The 20,805-nt window shown below is 35.7% G+C and overlaps 1 protein-coding gene across 2 annotated transcripts in view; it reads right to left on the bottom strand.

The window, feature by feature from the left end:
* Nucleotides 1-12,625: 12,625 nt before the first annotated feature.
* LOC149530882 (uncharacterized) overlaps nt 12,626-20,805 on the bottom strand; it is a 37,192-nt gene continuing 29,012 nt past the window's right edge. Inside the window, exons 2-4 of one of the 2 annotated variants that reach the window (XM_089808635.1) lie at nt 14,298-14,416; nt 14,109-14,196; nt 12,626-13,325 (exon numbers count right to left, since the gene is read on the bottom strand). In XM_089808635.1, coding sequence (XP_089664761.1) covers nt 13,195-13,325; nt 14,109-14,196; nt 14,298-14,411 — 333 coding nt within the window. In that variant the 5' untranslated portion in view covers nt 14,412-14,416 and the 3' untranslated portion in view covers nt 12,626-13,194. Of the gene's footprint in view, nt 13,326-14,108; nt 14,197-14,297; nt 14,430-20,805 lie in introns of both variants that reach the window. The other variant, XM_089808636.1, reaches the window with a different exon arrangement.

Raw genomic sequence — 20,805 nt, 5'->3', positions numbered from 1 at the left:
TGGAGTTAGGGTTAGGGTTTGAGTTACAGTTAAGGTTAGGGTTAGACTTATGGTTATGGTTGTGGTTGGAGTTATGGTTAAGGTTCGGATTAAAGTTATGTTTATGGTTAAGGTTAGAGTCATGGTCATGGTTAAGGTTAGGGTTATAGTAAGGTTAGGGTCAAGGTTAGGGTTTGAGTCAAGGTTAAGGTTAGAGTTAGGGTTAGGGGTAGGGTTTGAGTTAGGATCAAATTTAGGGTTAGGGTTAGGGTTAGAGTCCAATTATGGTAGAGTTAGATTTAGGGTTAGAGTTAGGGGTAGAATTATGTTTATGGTTAAGGTTAGGTTTATAGTTATGGTCATAGTTAAGGTTAGGGTTAGATTTATGGTTATAGAACTAGGGTTAGGGTTATGGTTATAGTAGGGATAGGGTTAGGGTTTGAGTTAGGGTTAAGGTCAGAATTAGGGTTAGGGATAGGGTTTGCATCAGGATTAAAGTTAGGGTTAGTGTTAGGGTTACATTCTAGTTATGGTAGAGTTAGATTTAGGGTTAGAGTTATAGGTAGAGTTATGTTTATGGTTAAGGTTAGGGTTAGAGTTATCGACATGGTTAAGGTTAGGATTAGAGTTATGGTTAAGGTTAGGGTTATAGTGGGACTAGGGCTAGGGTTAGGGTTAGGGTTAGGGTTTGAGTCAGGGTTAAGCTTAGAGTTAGGGTTAGGGTTTGAGTTCGGATTAAATTTAGGGTTAGGGTTAGGGTTAGGGTTAGAGTCCAATTATGGTAGAGTTAGATTTAGGGTTAGAGTTAGGGGTAGAGTTATGTTTATGGTTAAGGTTGGTGTTAAGGTTAGGGTTAGGGTTAGGGTTAGAGTTAGAGTTAAGGTTAGGGTTAAGGTTAGAGTCAGGGTTAGGGTTAGCGTTAAGGTTAGGGTTAAAGTTAGGGTTAGAGTTAGAGATAGGGTTTGAATTAGAGTTAAGGTTAGATTTAGGGTCACTTTTAGGGTTAGGGTTATAATTAGAGCTAGAATTAGGGTCAAGGTTAGAGTTATAGTTACAGTTAGAGTTAGGATTAAGGTTAGGGTTAGGGTTAGGGTTAGGTTTAGAATTAAAGTTAGCGTAAGGACTAGGGTTAGGGTTACAATTAGGGTTACAAATATAGTTAGGGTTAGAGTTAGAGTTAGGCTTAGGATACAGGTAAGAATTAGGGTGAGGGTTAGAATTAGGGTTACAAATATAGTTAGCGTTATGGTTAGGGTCGGAGTTAGAGTTAGAGTTAGAGTTAGAGAGTTAGAGTTAGAGTTAGAGTTAGAGTTAGGATTAGAGGTAGAATAAGGGTTAGAGTTAGAATCAAAGTTAGGGTTACAATTAAGGTTAGAATTAGGGTGAGAGTTAGAATTATGGTGAGAGTTAGGGTAAGTGTTAGTGTTAGGGTTAGGGTTAGGGTTAGGATTAGGGTTACAATTGGTGTTAGTGTTAGTGTTGGTGTTAGTGTTGGTGTTAGTGTTAGTGTTAGTGTTAGTGTCAGTGTTAGTGTTAGTGTCAGTGTTAGTGTTAGTGTTAGTGTTAGTGTTAGTGTTAGTGTTAGTGTTAGTGTTAGTGTTAGTGTTAGTGTTAGTGTTAGTGTTAGTGTTAGTGTTAGTGTTAGTGTTAGTGTTAGTGTTAGTGTTAGTGTTAGTGTTAGTGTTACTGTTAGTGTTATTGTTATTGTTCGAGAAAGAGATAGAGATAGAGTTAGAGTTAGGGTTAGAGTTAGGGTTAAGATTAGGGTTAGGGTTAGGGTTAAGCTTAGGGTTAGGGTTAGGGTTAGAATTAGAGTTAGAGTTAGGGTTCAAGTTAGAGTTAGAGTAGGGTTAGAGTTAGGTTTAGATTTAGGGTTAGGGTTAGAGTTAGGGTTGGGATTAGGATTATAATTAGGGTTACAATTAGAGTTAGAGTTATATATAGTGTTAGGGTTAGGATTAGGGACAAGTTTAGGGTTAGAGTTAGGGTTAGGGTTAGGATTACAATTAGAGTTAGAGTTATCATTAGGGTTAGGGTTAGAATTAGGGGTGGGGTTAGAATTAGAGATAGAGTTAGAGTTAGAGTTAGAGTTAGAGTTAGAGTTAGAGTTAGAGTTAAGGTTAGGGTGAGAATTAGAGTTAGAGTTAGAGTTAGAGTTAGGGTTAGAGTTAGGATTAGAGTTATAGTTAGGTTAAGAATTAGGTTAGGGTTAGGGCTAGAATTAGGGTTAGGGTTAGAATTAGGATTAGAGTTAGGGTTATATAGGATTAGGGTTACGGGTAGAATTAGAGTTAGAGTTAGAGTTAGAGTTAGGATTAGGGTTAGGGTTACAAATATAATTAGGGTTTGAGATAGAGTTAGAGTTAGGGTTAGGGTAAGGGTACAAATTAGGGTTAGGGCTAGAATTAGGGTTACAAATACACTTAGGGTTAGAATTAGGGTTAGGGTTAGGGTTAGAATTAGAGTGAGGCTTTGAGCTAGAGTTAGAGTTAGAGTTAGAATAAGGGTTAGGGTTAGAGTTAGGGTTAGAGATACGGTTAGGGTTAGCACTAAGGTTACAGTTAGAGTTAGGGCTAGGGTCCTAATTAGAGTCATTGTTGTTGTTAGTGTTAGTGTTAGTGTTAGAGTTAGGATTAGAATTAGGGCTAGAATTGAGGCTAGGGTAGGGTTAGGGTTAGGGTTAGAATTAGAGTTAGAGTTCGGGATCAAGTTAGAGTTAGAGTTAAAGTTGGAGATAGAGTTGGGTTTTGGGTTAGATTTAGGGTAGAGTTAGAGCTTTGGGTTAGGTTTAGGGTTACATTTAGGGTTAGATTTAGGGTTAGAGTTAGGGTTAGGGTTATAATTAGGGTTTGGGTTAGGATTGGAATTAGGGTTATGGTTAGTTACATATAGTGTTAGTGCTAGGATTAGCATTATATATAGTGTTACGGTTAGGATTAGGGGTAGGGTTAGGGTTAGAGTTAGGATTAGGGTTACAATTAGAGTTAGAGTTAGAGTTAGAGTTAGAGTTAGGGTTAGGGTTAGGGTTAGAGTTAAGGTTAGAATTAGGGGTAGGGTTAGGGTTAGAATTAGGGATAGAGTTAGGGTTAGGGTTAAAGTTAGAATATGGGTTAAAATTAGAGTTAGGGTTAGGGTTAGAAGTAGCAGAGTTAGAATTAGAGTTAAGGTTAGAATTAGTGGTAGGGTTTGGGTTAGGGTGAGAATTAGAGTTAGAGTTAGGATTAGAATTATAGTAAGGGTTAGGATTAGGGCAATATTAGGGTTAGGGTTAGAATTAGGATTAGAGTGAGGGTTATAAAGGGTTAGGGTTAGGGTTAGGGGTAGGGGTAGACATAGAGTTAGAGTTAGAGTCAAAGTTAGGGTTAGGGTTAGGGTTAGGGTTAGGGTTAGGCTCAGAATTAGAATTAGGATTAGGATTATACTTAGAGTTAGAGTTAGAATTAGAGTTAGAGTTAGAATTAGAGTTAGAGTTAGAGTTAGAGTTAGAGTTAGAGTTAGAGTTAGAGTTAGAGTTAGAGTTAGAGTTAGAGTTAGAGTTAGAATTAGGGTTAGAGTTAGGGTTTATGTTATTATTGCAGTTAAGGTTTTTTTTGGGTTACTAATCATATTACAACTAATTTTAATGCTATTATTACACTTTAGCTTAGTGTTAGGATAACTGTCAGGTTAAAAAATTATGTGGGTTAGTTCTATTATAATGTCCATGATTAGTGGTATTGTGACACAAGTTATTAACTTTTTTAATAATGTACTCTCTCCCTCTCTACTGAAAACATGTCTCACAAGAAACATAATATGAGCCTCCTCTTGTATCTGGATATGCCCCCAATCTCTCTCTCTCTAGATACACTCCCAAATCTCTCTTTCTCTCCCTCCTTACTCTCTAGATATAACCCTTAATCTCTCTATCTAGATACACCTGCTTATATATGTATATATATATATCCCTCCCTAATCTCTAAATACACCCCCTAATCTCTCTGTCTCTCCCTCCTTACTCTCTAGATACAACCCTCTCTCTCTCTCTCTCTTCCCACTCTCTCTACATACACCCTTTAATCTCTCTCTCTCTCTCTAGTCTCTATATATGCCCCCAAATCTTTCTCTTTGATCTCTTAATACACCCCCTTATCTCTCTCACCCTAACCTCTAGATACACCCCCTAATCTCTCTCTCTCTCTCTCTCTCTCTCTCTCTCTCGCTCTCTCTCTCTCACACGCGCACACACACACACACACACACTCACACACACACACACACACACACGTACGCACACACACACACACACACACACACACACACACACACACACACACACACACACACACACACACACACACACACACACACACACACACACACACACAAACACACACACACACACACACACACACACACACACACAAATCTCAGGATATGCCCCATAATCTCTCTTCCTGCTCTCTAGATACACCCCTAATCTCTCTCTATCCCTCCTTGCTCTGTAGACACATCCCCAATCTCTCTCCCTCCCTCCCTTCTCTCTAACCACACTCGCTAATCTATAAATATCTCCCTGAGCTCTAGATACACTCCCAATATATCTCTCGCTCCCTCCCTTCTCTCTAGATACACCCCCTAATTTGATTTAGCTTTATTGAAGAACCCTATCCTAATTTTAAATCTTAATTATTTTGGAAGATTATGAAGAACTTATCATACTCCTAACTCTATGATTAGGGTTTACCTAGGATTATGGTTATGGTTAAAATAATTTTTATGCATGGGATATTTATTATGATTCTATTGTTTAAAGGCTATTTAATAGATGGGGTTAGGGTTAGGGTTAGGGTTTAGATTATGTTTAAGGTTAGGATTACACCATGAATATCATTAGGGTTAGAGCTAGGATTATTCATAGGATTGGTGTTTTGATTTGGGCTTTAGGGTTATGATTATGATTATGATTAATATTGAGGTTAGGATTATGTTAAAAAGTAAAGTTAGAGTTAGAGGTAGGTTTAGTGGTAGAAATTGGGGTAGGTGTAAAGTTAAGGATGGATATTAAAACAATAATAGGGTTATCATATGACATAGAAATTGGGTCAGAGACTAACTATCAAATTAATTTGATTTAGCTTTATTGAAGACCCCTATCCTAATTTCAAATCCTAATTATTTTGGAAGCTAATAAAGAACTTATTATAGCCCTAACTATATGACCAATTCCAATTAATTCACAACCTTTCTTAAATTATTATCTTAATTTCAAATTAATTTCAAATTTATCCCTAAATAGCCCTATCTAATTAAACTTCTACTAACATATAATAATAAATAGATTATAACATTTCTATTAAATTTTATCCTAATTAAATCCTAATCTTAATTAGACCTTAACCCTAATTTGAACCTTAATTTGATTAATGTCAAATAATGTTTTAAAATTTATTATTATTATTATTTATATAAAATATATTAGTAAACTATTAAATATAGTAATGTTGCTATCAGGATTTAACTATGTGATTTTTTAGTCAAACTCATTGACCCATGTTTCATGAGTAGTGATTCAACATGAATCCATCTCTCAAGAGATTAAATGGAACACTTAGCACTCATTGGATCTAGGTGATGCTCATAGGGGTGAAGCACCAGGACTTCCCAGGAGGTCACCCATCCCAGTACTACTCAAGCATGAGCACACTTAACTATGAAGTTTAGTCCGTGGTTAAACCCAAAGCTAGTCCCAGTGCTTCACCCCTGTGAACATCACCTTGATCCAATGAGCATTAAGTGTTCCATTTAATCTCATGAGAGACGGATTCATGTTGAATCACTACTCATGAAACATGGGTCAATGAGTTTGACTCAAAAATCACATAGTTAAATCCTAATAACAATATCACAATTTGACTTGGTGTGGAAATTATCTCCTACTTATCTATTAAATATAGTTAAAATAAAGACAAATTTTTTCAAGTTTAAATCAAATAAAATTTATGCCTTTCAACCATTTTATTTTATTTTTCCTCTTTGCATGAAAATCATTAAAATTATAAAATTTAACTAGATTCTATCTTTTCTAAATTCTAAATGAATATTTAATAAATTTAAAAATAATTTTAATTTTCAAATTTGGATATTTAAATATATAGGTGCTATTAGATGATAAATTACTATTTTGTATTCTTTTCTTTTTTTTGCTTTTGAAAAAGTAGCTTTTAAAACTAAAATCTAATAGGAATAGAATGTTTGTAATTGTTTTTACCAATGTTTCTATTATATTTGTTTGTACTTTTTTTCATAAAAATCATTTAAACTTGTAAAATCTAATATAAATAGAATGTCTAATTATTTTCAACAACATTTCTATTATGTTTCTAGTTTTGTGGTACAAATCATTTAGACTTTTAAATTAAAACTAAATTCTAATTTGTTTAATAATGTAGTAGATATCTTGATATGTAGGTCTTATTAGAAGAAAGAGTATTCTTTTATTTGAAAAATTAAAAACCTAATAAAACTTCTTTTAAATCTCTACAAAAAATCACTATTATATTTTGTTTTCCTTTTAAAAAATCAATTATTAAAAACCAAAATCTAGTAGGAATAGAGTGTTTCTAATCATTTTGGCAACATTTTTATTATGTTTGTAGTTTTTTCATGCAAATCATTTAAACTTCTCAAATCTCATAGGAATAAAATGTTTCTAATTGTTTTGGGCAACATTTCTATTATATTTGAATTTTTTTCATACAAACCATTTAAAATTAAAAATTAAAAATAAATTCTTACTCACCAAATAAATGAAATTAAAGCTCATTAACTCATATATCAATTACCCATTTGTTGTTCAAAGGAGAAGAAAAAAAACTATTAAATCAAATCACAACTTGATACTTCTAAATCTTTAATCATTTCATCTTCCCAATATCCAGATTGATTTTCCATTATACTGGATTCTCTTACAACTACTACATGAAAAAAAATGAAATGCTTGCATGTAAAATATGATTAAGGTTCGACTGTCAAACTTGGAAGCATTATAATCCACCCACAATCCTTTGTTATCAATTCTTGAAATTATGCTCAATTGATTCTATCGATAGAGAGAATGTAAATCATCAAATGTAAACATATGGAATTGGTTTAGAGATGAGTGGAATCCCCATCATACGAAACTTGAAACTTGCCACTATACATATTGATTCTTTCAAATAAACTTACCATAGTATGAAATAAAAGTTGAAAACTCCATTTCCCTATTTTGATTTGCAGAATAATCTATCTTGAATAAATTTGCAAAATAATCCATCTTCAATTGATTTAACAATATATGCAGACCCATTTAAATGAAAATTGATACCCCTTGAAAGATCGATTTTAGAAAAAAAATTATATCAGATTTGGACAACAAAGAGAATAGTCAATTCGTATTCCTTTTCTAGCCAAATCAAAATTTGAAATGTATAATCAATTCAAATTATAAGCAGACTATTACCAATCACACGAATCCCATAATAATAGAAATCTATCATAATTGATAGCATGTCTGAACACAATTTTTCAAACATCAAATTAATACCAAATTGTTTGTCTCAAACAAAGCATATAAAATTCTGCAACTTGAAAGCAGAAAGGCTGAAACAAAACTGAATTTTGAAACTGTATTGACATTTCAATTGATCTTTGGTTGTCGATAGCCTAAGGAATCCATTACAATTCTTAAATACATCATGTTGGTTATTAACCATTCAAGTTCCCTAACTATTCGGTTCACATTCTCCTGACTATTCATATCATTTACTCTCTTTTTTTCATTTTTTGGGTTCCTATTATTTTGGTGTTATGGATGTGTCACCCTATTATTTTGGGATGTCCATGTGTCACCCTATTATTTTGAGGCATATTATTAGGGATATACATTTCAATTTTATTATTTTATAAGATGCCACATGGCAAGGCCAAAATAAAATGAATTTATAAATACATTTTCAACCAAAATACTTTGTAACCACTTGATTTTCTTTTATATTGACAAGGAATTTTTTTGGCATATTCCCGTGTAGGACATTTGTGCGGACATTCTATAGAACGCCTCTCAACATAACTAAAAATTTGTTAATAATTTCTTAATAATTTCTTGAAAATGTATAGTATTTTCAAATTATTTCTAGTTGTTTTTCACTGGTTTTTTGTCCTTGATTGTGCTTGTGTAATTTACAAATAGGGCATTTAGTGCATTTAGTGCCTCAAGAACCCCATTTGTGTCTACATCTTGTTTTAGAAGGATCGTAGCTATTACTTAGCATTGATCTTCTCTAATCATGTAAGTTTTTCCTCTAACAATTGCCTTGGTTTTCTTGTCATTGTCCCTATAATTGCATGGTCTCTCATATACAAATTGTTTCCATTGTTCATTGTTATTTCTTTTGTAAGGACCCTCCTCTATTTAAAGGATGTCTTATGCATCTCAAAGGCATGTGCTTCTAGCAAATTGCAAGCCTTTTATCTACATTTTTTTTAGCTTTAGCCTATTTTTATGCAACTCCTGACAAACCTTTTCTACATTTCACATCACCTAAGGCACATCCATCCTGACTTCTACTACAAATGTTTTGTTCTTGGCACCTACTTCCATTCTACAACCAGGAGCATATAACAGTTTTTAAAAAAATTGTTTTTTATGCATCATTCTATCATTTTCTTAGAGGTTTGTATAGATGACTAGGGTTTCAATCAAAACTATCTTATTTTGTACCAAATTAAAAATCTGATTACAAATTAGTGGTGGAGTTTTTGAAACCTCAATAGGGTTGTCATCAAAAAAAGTTGGGTGCCTCAATTTTCTTGCATTTAATTTCTTACCAGCCAGAATTTAATTTTTTTTTCATATTCTTTTTGGGTCTTTTGAGATCTCTCCTCGGTCTATGTCAGATTTTTCTAAGCTAGCTAGAAATTTTCTCAAAATTCATGCCAATTATACTTCATTATTTTTTGAAGCATGTACCTACATTTGCCTCTATAATCTACATTGGAGTTTTGTGTTTCAACTTATGTGCTCTCACCTCTTCTTTGATTTTTTTTTATTGTGCATTGGAAAACATGCAAGATGGTGTCATTAACCAACTTCATGTTGAAGGGCAATCAAATAGTCAACGACAAGAATCATAACATCTTGAAGTAGTGTATGTTAACAATCTTTGAATATCATCATCTTGGTATGCTTGTTTTGGAAATAAAGAATCATCCTACCACAATCTAGGAAAATCAAGACAAGTTTGATGATTGGAATCCAGAAGAAGTTATGCTTTTTAGTCTCTATGTCACAAATGATCAGTTGCCTCAGAATCATTCTAGAAAGTTTGTAATAGGCATCTAGCAATATCTAAAGGAGTTGCACAAAGCATTTGACAAGAGCCAAGCATTTTTTCTGAAGAACCATTTATTCTTCATCTTGATGGATGAGTAGATGCCCCTACAAGAGCATCTCACAAAGATCAAGGACAATTGAAATTAGCTCAAAGCTATTGGTTGGAAAATGGAGGAAGAAAATATTGTAGCCATCACCTTGGAGATTCTAAGTATATCTTATGAGCACTTTATAGACTATGAACATTATTCTACTAATATTGATCTGAAATTGTCAAAGTTGTGTGCCAGACTTCTACAGCATTTGAAATAATAATTTGGTAGCAATGCCACCATGTCCTCCTCATGATGTGTCTTTACAACCAAACCCTTTCACAAAATAAAGGCAAATCTCAATCATCTCAATAGAAGAGGCACATCCAATCTCAGGATGGTTTGAAGAAGGTGAAATGTAATTACTATCACAAATATGGTCATTTTCTTAAGGATTGTTGCAATCGATTAGCTTATGATCAGCAAGTGCGGTGAGGGTCTCAACCTAAAGCCAGTGTTGTTGAGCACAAAGGGAGAGTCTTCCTCTAATGTCGTCATGGCTAAAAGACCTATAGACCATGTTGAATCTTCTCCCTAGACTATAGATTTTGGTGCTTCTCAATATTTCACTAACAATCATGATTGATTTATGGATATTTTCATATTTCGTTTTTTCTATTGATGGTTTTAGTAGTAAAAAGGGGGTCTATTTTCTTAAATAGAAATCAGTTGTGTTTACTATCTTTCAAAAATTTAAGTCCTTGCTAGAAAAAGAGTGGTTAGGTTTGATAATAAGGAGATTTTTGTTCTACAACTTTCTCTACTTTATGTGATACACATGGCATAAAATGTCAGTTAACCACACTATACACCCCTCAACAAAACATCGTTATAGAACATCACAATTGCACCATTATAAAAATGGTCAAGTCTATGGTGTAACACAGAAATGTTTCTAAGAAATATTGGGTAGAAGCAACGTTTAAAGCATTATGTCTCCTTAATTAGTCTCCCACACATGCAATTAAGTGGAAGACTCCTAGGGAAGCTTGAACCGGTTGCGAACCTAGTATTAGCCACCTAAAAAACTTTGGCTCTTTAGCATATGTACGAAGCCTAGATGCTTAAAGCTCCAAATTGGATTCCAAGGACCAGTAGCTTATGTTTACAGGGTACAGTGACAACCATGAGGCTTACTAATTGAATGATGCAGATATGTATCATCTTAAATTTAGTCACAATGTTGTCTTTGATGAAGAACCAAGGGCCATTTCATATTTCCTCGTCTAAGCAAAATTCTAAGGATCAACCTTTGAACGCTTCTAATTTGGGTGTTTTTCTTTCATTAGGTTCAACTGTTGCGAGGGATGATGTAGATTCTATCTTTGATGATGTACTACCTGACTTTCCTCCATATGATACTACTCTTCCACTTGCAGATCATCTTCCTCATCCAACTCCAATCATTGCTAGTCCATCTAATGTTGGCGCATCTACTCTCTGACCTAAATGGTAAGTTAAGACCATCAATGCTCTTCATCCCGATGAGCTCATTGAGGGTGGATCTTCTAGGAATAACGGTAAGCAACAAAATACAATTGACTTTGTTTTCATGACCAAACTTCATAGTATTTATGAGCCTCACACATTTAAAGAGGTGCAAGGGGATCCAAAGATGGAATAGGCTATCAACGCAAAATACCACTATGAAGAACCACAAATGGGTTCTCTCTAACCTTCATCGAGGGAAGAAGCCAATTAGTTAGAAATCAATGTTGTATTATGCAGATGGTACCTTAGATAAATACAAGGCCAAATTAGTTGCTTAAGGGTTTACTCAACAAGAGGGCATTAACTATGCGATGGCTTTTGCTACTACTACCAACATTAGTACTATTTGTCTTCTTCTCGTCATTGCAGCTCAATTTGGATGGAAAGTACATCAGATAGATGTTGAGTGTCTTCCTCAACAGTGAGTTACAAGAAGTCTACATGACACACCCTCCTAGTTTCAAGGTTGTTGGTACAGACCACCTAGTATGTTGACTCAAGAAAGCACTTTATGGAGTAGAACAAGCCCCTTGAGTGTGATACATCAAGATTGATCAATACTTAGTTGCTCAAGGTTTTCAATGTTATCCTTCTGATCAAATTCTTTGGTGATGTTATTCTCTTTCTTGCTATCTATGTGGATGACTTGATTATTACTAATAGGTCAATAGATCTAATTGCATAAATCAAACAAGACTTGTGCAAGGATTTTGATGACAGATTTAATACTTCATTATTGTTTAGGTGTTGGGAGTTTGGTAGACTGATGGTAGCATCTATATTTCTCATCTAACTATGCTAGGAACTTGCTTGACATGTTTTGAATGCAAGATTGTGAACCCACCTCCACACCTATGCAAAAAGGACTGAATTTGTCAACCAAGTTTGATTCTCTTCCTATTGATGAAACCACTTGCAGGCATCTAGCGGGCTATCCCATGTATCTCACTGTCATTAGGCCTAATCTCAATTTCGCAGTGAGCTACATTTCATGCTTCATGGCAGCCCCCAAGGTTGATTTTATTGGGTAGCACCAAACTGTGTATTGCATTAAATTGGAATTAAATAGGGTTCTGATTCCGATTGGTGAGATTTGAATGAGTTTGAACATTATCAAATTAGCCTTCTCTGAGGAGAGGCAGTAATGTTTGCAAGACCAGCTCACTAGTAGAAAAGACGGGTAAGTATCAAAGAACTACTATTAGCAGCAAGAGGAGGTGGCTGAGCAGCAGGTGGAATGGACATCAGGAAATGATATCGCAGAATAGCTTAAATGGATGTATGATCTTGCATGTGAATATTCCCTTTATTCACAGGTGAATTTAAGTTTGTAAAAGATAGATAAATCAGTTAAGGATGAACTATGCACATATTCAATGCAAAAAATGAACTGAACCAATATCTCCTGCATAGAGGCTTTTAGAAGCAGGAGTTTGCAAAACTGTCTTTGTAAAATCGTTTGGAAAGCAATTAAAAAGGTCCAGACCCTAATCTGACATCATCTACAGAAAACGCCATATTATAATATTATAAAAAATTTAAAGACCCAAAATGCAGTGCTGAATAATTGAATGCACAAAAAGCAGACAGTGGTCTATTAAACAGTGAGAAGTTCCATCCTATTATAAAAACTCCAAATTCTTTTTCTAAAAGAATACATCCTCTTTATTTGAACATTCAATATTCCTCGCATTATCACTCCATGAGATATACTAAATAAAATATCATTTTATAAAAATAAAAAACAGCATTTGTTGGCATTATATGATCAGACAATGCCGGCTTATGATTTACAGCATTTTACCACTCCTAGACATCCCATCTAAATTATCAGCTGTGAGTTAAAAAGATAACCATTTTCTGATTCTTATGCACTCTTGGGACATTCCTTCTGTCACAAGACTGGGGGTATATTTGCTGCATAAGAAACTCAAACATTCAAGTACTAAAAAAGGTAAGCACCTTACCACTGAAATGCAGAAAGCATAGAGCAGTTAATCAAGACTTTTGTTGTTGACAAAGAAGTCTCAGTGTTGTCCCCATTCAAAGCTCAAATGGATAATCACAGAAAATATATCTTGCAAAGACATCATTTACAATCAGCCTTTTCTGGTTCCTATAGACTAACAGAAAACTTGGACCGGGTTTGAGCACAGACCTTAAATAATCAACACATTACTTGACATAACTACTCATTCTTTTTTCATTTTGTATCGTATGGTACAATGGAACAATGTACATTGTTGCTAAACCATTAATAGTCCAACACAGCAGATGTCAATCCTGACGCCACCTAAACTGGCACTGATAATTACAGCACTTGTAGAATATTGAAGATGGTTCATCTGCTGATCTGATCTGAATTTGCATGAAATAAGCTTGTCCATAGCTACATTTGGGGCAGTTGGCTGCACACACAAAATGAATTACAATATATGTCATGGAATACGACAAAATGATGGCAACTGTAATGTGCAGATATATTATACTGTGAAGATGACAATAATAAAACACACAGTCTAAGGCCATAACAATGTAGAGACAGACTCATGTGCATAGTCAGATGAAAATCTAAAAGCAAATCAAAGCATCACCTCCAGATCCATATCATAATTTAGATGAATAGACACCATGGGTGATGGTTTGAAACAATGCCAAAGAAACTAGGCCGCAATATCAAATGTTAATTCTCACTGAATTCTTGAGCTCATGAGTGGAAAATCCTATCCACACCATGGCATCCACCAATGCCATGACTCCTCCAAATTCCTAATCTAGATTGTTTCATGATTTCCCAAAAGAGACCATTATGTTTTAAAATTGCCCCCCTTGTATCAACATACCAATCTGATGAGCAATAACCCACGTCCACCTCAATGGATCTAACATTACAAGTTTACCCAACTCATTTGTAATGTTAGATATCAAAGCGCACAATTAATAAACCATTAATTTCAGTTTGTGTCAGCCATCACTTCTTGAAGTATATGTATATATGCATACTTTGATAAAATTCCACATCCAACAGCACCAATGGTATGGCACGGCATTAGAATTACATGCATTTGCCTAAATCAGTGTTATTCATTTATATGTTAAGAAAATTGTTGAGAGACAACAGGCACAAATATTCGTGACTATACAAAAGCATTTACTTATTGGCAAGCATGTTAAACTTGCACCACACATACCTTCTGTACGGTCAACATTCTTCCAGGCATCCTCGCCACCAAACACATCATCCACCTCTTTTTTGGAAAGAGGAGTTTTCTTGGTAATCTGCATTGCTAACTTAAGTACATTAGCTTCAGCTTCATATAAATAATATAACAACAAATAATGCATTGAAGAGGATTAACCTATTTGAAGGTACCACTTACCTTGCGTCGGATTGGAAAGATATATGGGCACGTAGGGCAGAAAAAGCGCAATTCTTGCCTCATGTATGGAAGCTCAACTTGAAGCATATTGCCACACGTGGGGCAGAATTCCATAATTACTGCATTCAACAGCTTAACAAAACAACAGTTCAAAATAGAGAAAAATTATGCATTCTAAGCGTGCAAAATATTTCCATAACAGCCAAACAACATCAGGTAAGATGTGAAAGACTAACAGGTTAAATATGTTTGGATGCTAGTTTGGTCAAGTTTTAAATCAGAACACTTCCTATAACATTTCCCTTCAACTGTATAAAATAGAAAATTTTAAAATAAAAAGATCAAAACAATGTCCATTTTTTGAATAGAATATAAGAACAATAATAATAAAATAAAGTATAGCACTATCCTTTGGGGAAGATGTATAACTAAGGTTGATTGGAAAATGTGAGGACGATCTAGGGTTCCAGTGTGGGCTCCATGGACAGGGCAAGAGCATTGCAGAGGTATCTTCAGGAAGACAGCTATTGTGCAGCCCACAAAACCCTTTTTTATCAATCCACAGGGCATTCGCACTCTCCAAAGGGGGGAATCGTCTAGGGCGGCAGATCAGGGGAGAACAGGGCAGGCTTGTCAGGAAGGCTGGTCGAGGTGGAGACAGGCACTATGAGGAAGTTGGGAAACGACAGCAAGGACCTCTAACAGGCAAGCAAAACACGATATTTGGGAAATGGCAAGAAGACTGGCAAGAAGACCACTTTCAGCGACATCCGCTAAATGGTAAGCTATTCAGGGGTCGTCAAACACAACAGAAGGGTAGGCATTGGAGAGCTACTAAATGGCAAATGAAAACAAGCAGGCTACCAGTAGTCTTCAACATATGCTATGGCACGCCTCCATGTTCCCCACAGTCTTTCACAAACAGAAACCCATTAACGAGATAGGTCAAATGCACTCGTCTGTTCCTCTTACCTGGCCGAATACAATTCCAGTAATAAACCCTTGATTTGCAGTAAAATAGAATGATCAGTCTCTCCTTCCAAAGGGCTCCTAGGATTTTTCATCGTCAGATTGTGGATTTGACAGAGCCACCTTAGATCAAAAGATATTAGTAGAGATGGAGCCACCACAAGCAGCAATAGGTTCTCAAGCTCATTCTCCAGGTCAGGGTATTCAGGTTACTAAAGAGATCATCTCCACATTTTTACTGGAAGATCTTCTGTCAGCCCAAATCTCTTACTTGAGGGAGAGGGCTTTGATCTTTAAGTTTAGTAACTCCTCTTTGCAGATTTCAGAAATCTATGACTGGGCTTATAGCCATTGGCAGGGTGTGAAAGATATATTTTATATAGATTCTGATTCTTCGTTTCTAATGGTTTTATTTGAATCTGAATCAAGTAGAGATTTGGTACATAAACATAAGGGATGGTTCTGTAAAGGCTTTGATCTACTTTAGCATGGGTACCTAATTTTAAACCAGACCAAACGTTCTGCGTGTTCATGCCTTATTGGATCTCATTTCCCTCACTCCCCTTAGAATATCAAGACCTAGATATTATTGAAAGATTTGCTAACCCATTGGGCAATTTTGTTAGACATGACCTTATCCCGTTTGAGGACAGAATTGACAGTGAGAGTTTGCATATTGGTGAACTTGCGTAAATCACTGCCTCAAACCTTTACTATTAAATCTAAGTGGGGTGCTTGGGAACAGCAAATAGTCATTCAGGATGCCCAAACGATTGACTGGCATGAAGATTTTTTTGGGGCATTACAATTTTCAATGTGGTGGGAATAATCGAGATCCCATAACACAGTGTCATGATCATTCCTCCTTTCCAGATAGGTGTACTCACTCTCAACGACACATTTCAGTCCCAGATAAACATGATGACCACCACCACTTTGTTACAACAATTGGGGCTGTTTGTAAAGAATCGATACTGCATGATACATCTCAAAGTAAAAAGAAAAATACTAAGGTAGAACATCAACAACAGGTGCTGATTGATGAACGTGATGACTCTCCCCGAGATCAAATTTCCGTTCTTCTTCTATTCAACATCCCTTGGACCAGCTGGATGGTGGGGCTGGGTATACAGCGTCAGGACTGTTGGTAGGTGAAGCTTCTCAAAGGTCAGTTCATCAGTTAAAGTCTCACGAGGATGACAGTGATTATTCTCTGAAACAACAGTCTGATGGTAAAACACATGGGCCTGACGTATATGTAATTGCAAATATGATGAAGAAAATTTTGTCCATTGTAGGACAGATAATTGATAAATCAGCACAACTCAGAATTTCGTGGTCACAACCACATTCCTTGTCTAATCACAAATACTACAGATATCCTTAGTGGAAAGATCACGTCTAGCCCCCAGGATACAAATTGCGAGGATTTGACAGCTTCCCATCATCAAAAAGCCACCACAGGAATGAGTATTCTTCTTCGTGAAATTAATAACATCACAAAAGCACTAATGTTTCAGAATAAGCTAATTGTAATCCCCTTAAAGTTTTTAGACCTTAAGGTTCAGGGGTTATCAGAGGTACAGATGGAGAAACTAACCAGGAATATCTTGGAGTCCCTTGCCTCCACCATGATTACAGAAATGTTTATTGAGGAAAGAGTATGTGTAGCATCTGAAGAATGTCCCTACCAAGATTGCCAGATAATAGGTGGCAAGAACATGCCTATTAGTTCTAATCAGTACTCTAACGAGGGAAATCATGGAGATAGGCTGCAATGTTTGGATGAGTTGCCATTGAAATCTCAAGTAGTTCCTCAGGATCCGCATAGGTGTATTTAGTATGGAATTAACAAAGCACTGAATGGTAGCAGAAAAGGTAGCCTTACTACAAGATACACAGCTTAATCAGAATGTTGTTTTCGACGAGCAGGGAGGTGAGATGAGCATCAAGCAGAATGAGAAGATGTGTGAAGCTGATAAGTTGAACAATTTAAATGACTTGGAGTCTACTGTATTGGACTGGGAGTCTACCGTTTTACAGCAACTAGATGCTTCTAGGAATGATAGTAATCTTTCATGCTTGCAAAAGTCAACTGAAGCCTCTACAGAAAGGCTAGAAAATAATGATCAAAATAGATTTGCAGACCAGAAAGATTTTTTTAATCCAACCCAAACTTTGTCAATTATGCAATCTCCTTCCAGTAAAAATTGCAAGGCGAAACTCCAAAGACTAGAGGGAGGAAGCCAAAAAGTGTCAAAAATGAAACAGGAGATGGCAACAGGACTTCAAAGTACATTGGATGAGAAGTTCTCACCCTTAAAAAGATAAGCAAGAAGAACTAAGTGTTCTTCCTGCCAAAAATGAAAATTCTATCATGGAAAGTCAAAGGCATTAACACCTCTGACAAGAGATACAGAATCAAGCAAGCACTTGATTCTTCTATTATAGTAGTTGGAAAACTTTCCAAGTATGTTCTTTTTATCATAGTCTTAAAAAATGTTTTATTGTTTTGTTGTTGCTTGTAAATGAATTCAAATCATTTAAAAGCATTTTAACTCTATGTTTAAATCATTTGAAAGCCATGCAGTTTGAAGAATATGTAAGATTTTCTAAAAACAAACCCTAGTTGTTCGTTTACTTTGTTTAGTTCATACTCATAGATCTAACTTCTAAGTTCTAATTTTTAACTTAGTTTATTCATTTTTCTATAAATTTATGTGTAGGCAGCTATTAAGCATTAAAAAAGCATGACAAATCCGCAAGAAGAGTGGCCGCAAACACCATGCCCATCTGGATATATAGGCACTCGGCCTAGAAATGCATGAGATAAGGCAAGGCAGTTTGCCTATGAAGCTCCAAATGCTGTTGGAAAGGTTATATGCATTCCATGTGAAAAACTTATTTTTGGAGGCGTAAACCGCTTCAAATACCACCTTGCAAGCATAAAGAAACATGATTCAAATCCTTGTCTCAAGGTAACTGAAGAAGAAAAAAGATTCATCAATGCCCTACTTGTAGCTGCTGAAGAGAAAAAATTGAATAAGGAGAGGGCAAAATTAGCTATGAGGGCAGCCATAGCTGAATCTCAAGGAGCTCCTTTTCATATGCAAGAAGAAGAAGCACTTGAGAACATACCAGGATCTCTTCGTGGCCCACGGATCAGCAAACAAAGTGTCGTTTTTGCTGGTTCCACTTCCTCTAGATTTCCTAGTTCTTCATCACCATCAGCATTAGGGACTAGGAGTTATTTTGTGTCCAAGAACACAACTGGATCACAGCCAAAATTAGAGGGCACTGGATGGAACAAGGAGGTGCATGAGCAAGCTGATATTGCAGCAGCTGATTTTTGGTTTTTCAAAATCTCAATGTATGTGGTTGATAGTCCCTATTGGTTGAATTTGGTGAATGCAATGTCAATATCGAGCAAAGGGTACAAGCCGCCTTCTCGCAATGATTTGAGTGGAAGGTTAGTATTTTACTATTTAGTAATTGTAAATAATTGTGATTCACTTCAGTTCATTGTTATATTTTAAATCTTAATTGTTATTCCTATTTTTTACTAACACTTTATTACACTTAAATTTTGTAGGTTGCTTGACAATGTCATTGATAGGGCAAGAGTATTAATAATTTGATAGAAGACCAAAAGAAAGAGTGGAAGAAATATGGCTACACCATTTTATCTGATGGGTGGACAGATGGAAGAAGCAGAGCCATTATTAATTTCTTGGTTGCTTGCAAAGATGATGTGGTGTTTTGGAAATTTGTTGACGCCTCAAAGTGAAAAATGCACACACATTGACTTTAATGTTGAAGAATGTTGTCATGGAGGTGGGAGTAGAGAATGTGGTGCGAATAAATTTAATTCTTTATGTTCAATATGAATCATGAATGTAATACTATGGTATTATTCACTTTAGATTTGATCTAAATATGGAAATTTTGTAACAAATTATTGATTTTTTACTAATTTTTTGGTAGAATCCTCCAAAAGAGGCATCCCACACTTTTTTAGTCACCTTGTGCAACACATGTCCTTGACCTTCTTTTGGAGGACATAGCAAAAATTGATTGGGTGAGTCTAATTGTGAAAGATGCTAGGCGAGTCACCAAATATATCTATAATCACCCATGGGTTCTCAGTTTGATGAGAAAGACCACTAAAAGCAAAGATTTGGTGAGACTCGATATGACAAGGCTGTTCTTGACATTGCAAAGTACTCTCGACCACATATTGGCTCTGAAACAAATGTTTGTGTGTTGATGGGGTTGCTTCACCTTACTCGAAGAAGCCCAAAGGAGAGGCTGTGGCACACATAGTCTTTGATGATAGTTTTTTTGCAAAGGCTAAAGAGATTGTGGAGGTAACTTCAAGAATCAAAACATTATATTTTTAGTTGATTCAAGTTTTATTATTAATTGATAACTTACTATGTTATTAAATAATTTGTATTTTTCAAATTTCAAATGTAGATGTCTATGCCCCTGGTTAGAGTCATATGTGATGGGCAACAATCCCTAATGGGAGGTTTTTATGAGGCCATGGATAAGACCAAAAGAGGCTGTTAGAAATTACTATCATGCGGACAGACTCAGATTTGACCCCATTTGGGAAATAATTGATAGGAGGTGGAACAATATGCTCCACCAACCCATTCATGCAGCAAGTTACTTCCTCAACCCCAAATTTAGGTACTATGATTGTCCTTGAGATTTTACTAAGACTTCATTTTACTTTGCTTTTTAAGGTTGTGTAGTAAGACTTGATATCATTTTCTATATGTTTTAGGGCTAATGATTCCTACTTAGATCCTAACAAAAAGGTCATGGAAGGTCTCTCTAAATGCATTGAGAGAATGATATCCAATGAAGCAGAGAGAGACCTTGTTGTGATCGAACAAGTCTATGTGGAATCAAGGGGTAATTTGTTCTCTTCTATGCTAGCAAAGAGAGCAAGAGCTACTCAAGCACCAGGTAAAGCGTCAAACTTAAAAACTTTTGCAAATTGATAAGTTGTGTTTTATGATTATCTTTTTTCATTGCTTTATAACTTATCATATTTTGTTTTGCGGATGGTTGGTGGGCAAGTTGGGGTGGCAATCCCCCAATTTAAAGAATTTTGCTCTTAGAGTCCTATGCCAACCTTGTAGTGCATCCCATTGTGAGCGCAATTGGAGCTTATTTGAGTCCATCCACACAAAGAAAAAAACATAATGACTCAAAGATGGCATAATGACCTTGTTTATGTGCACTATAATCTTAAGTTGCACATAAAAAAGGCACAGAGTTCAACGTACCTGGTCCACTTGATCTAGAAGAGATAGATCCTCATTTTGATTGGACGGAATAGTTGCCAGGTCCATTGTTTTCAGCGGATGAGATCACTAATCTGGAGAGGTAGGCCATGGAGGGGAGTGCTAGAACAGATTTTCATTTAATAATGGATGACATTGAGGATGAGAATGATGATGATTCAAGCTCAGAGGAGGCATTACCAGTGCCACATATAGGAGGAGATACATCCTCTTCCAGGATG

This window comes from Cupressus sempervirens, chromosome 11 (genome assembly GCF_028749045.1).
Source record: "Cupressus sempervirens isolate cs-2001-9-10 chromosome 11, ASM2874904v1, whole genome shotgun sequence".
Taxonomy (NCBI): Eukaryota; Viridiplantae; Streptophyta; class Pinopsida; order Cupressales; family Cupressaceae; genus Cupressus; species Cupressus sempervirens.
Note: the sequence above shows the minus strand (reverse complement) of the source record. Positions and strands in the feature narration are given on the sequence as shown.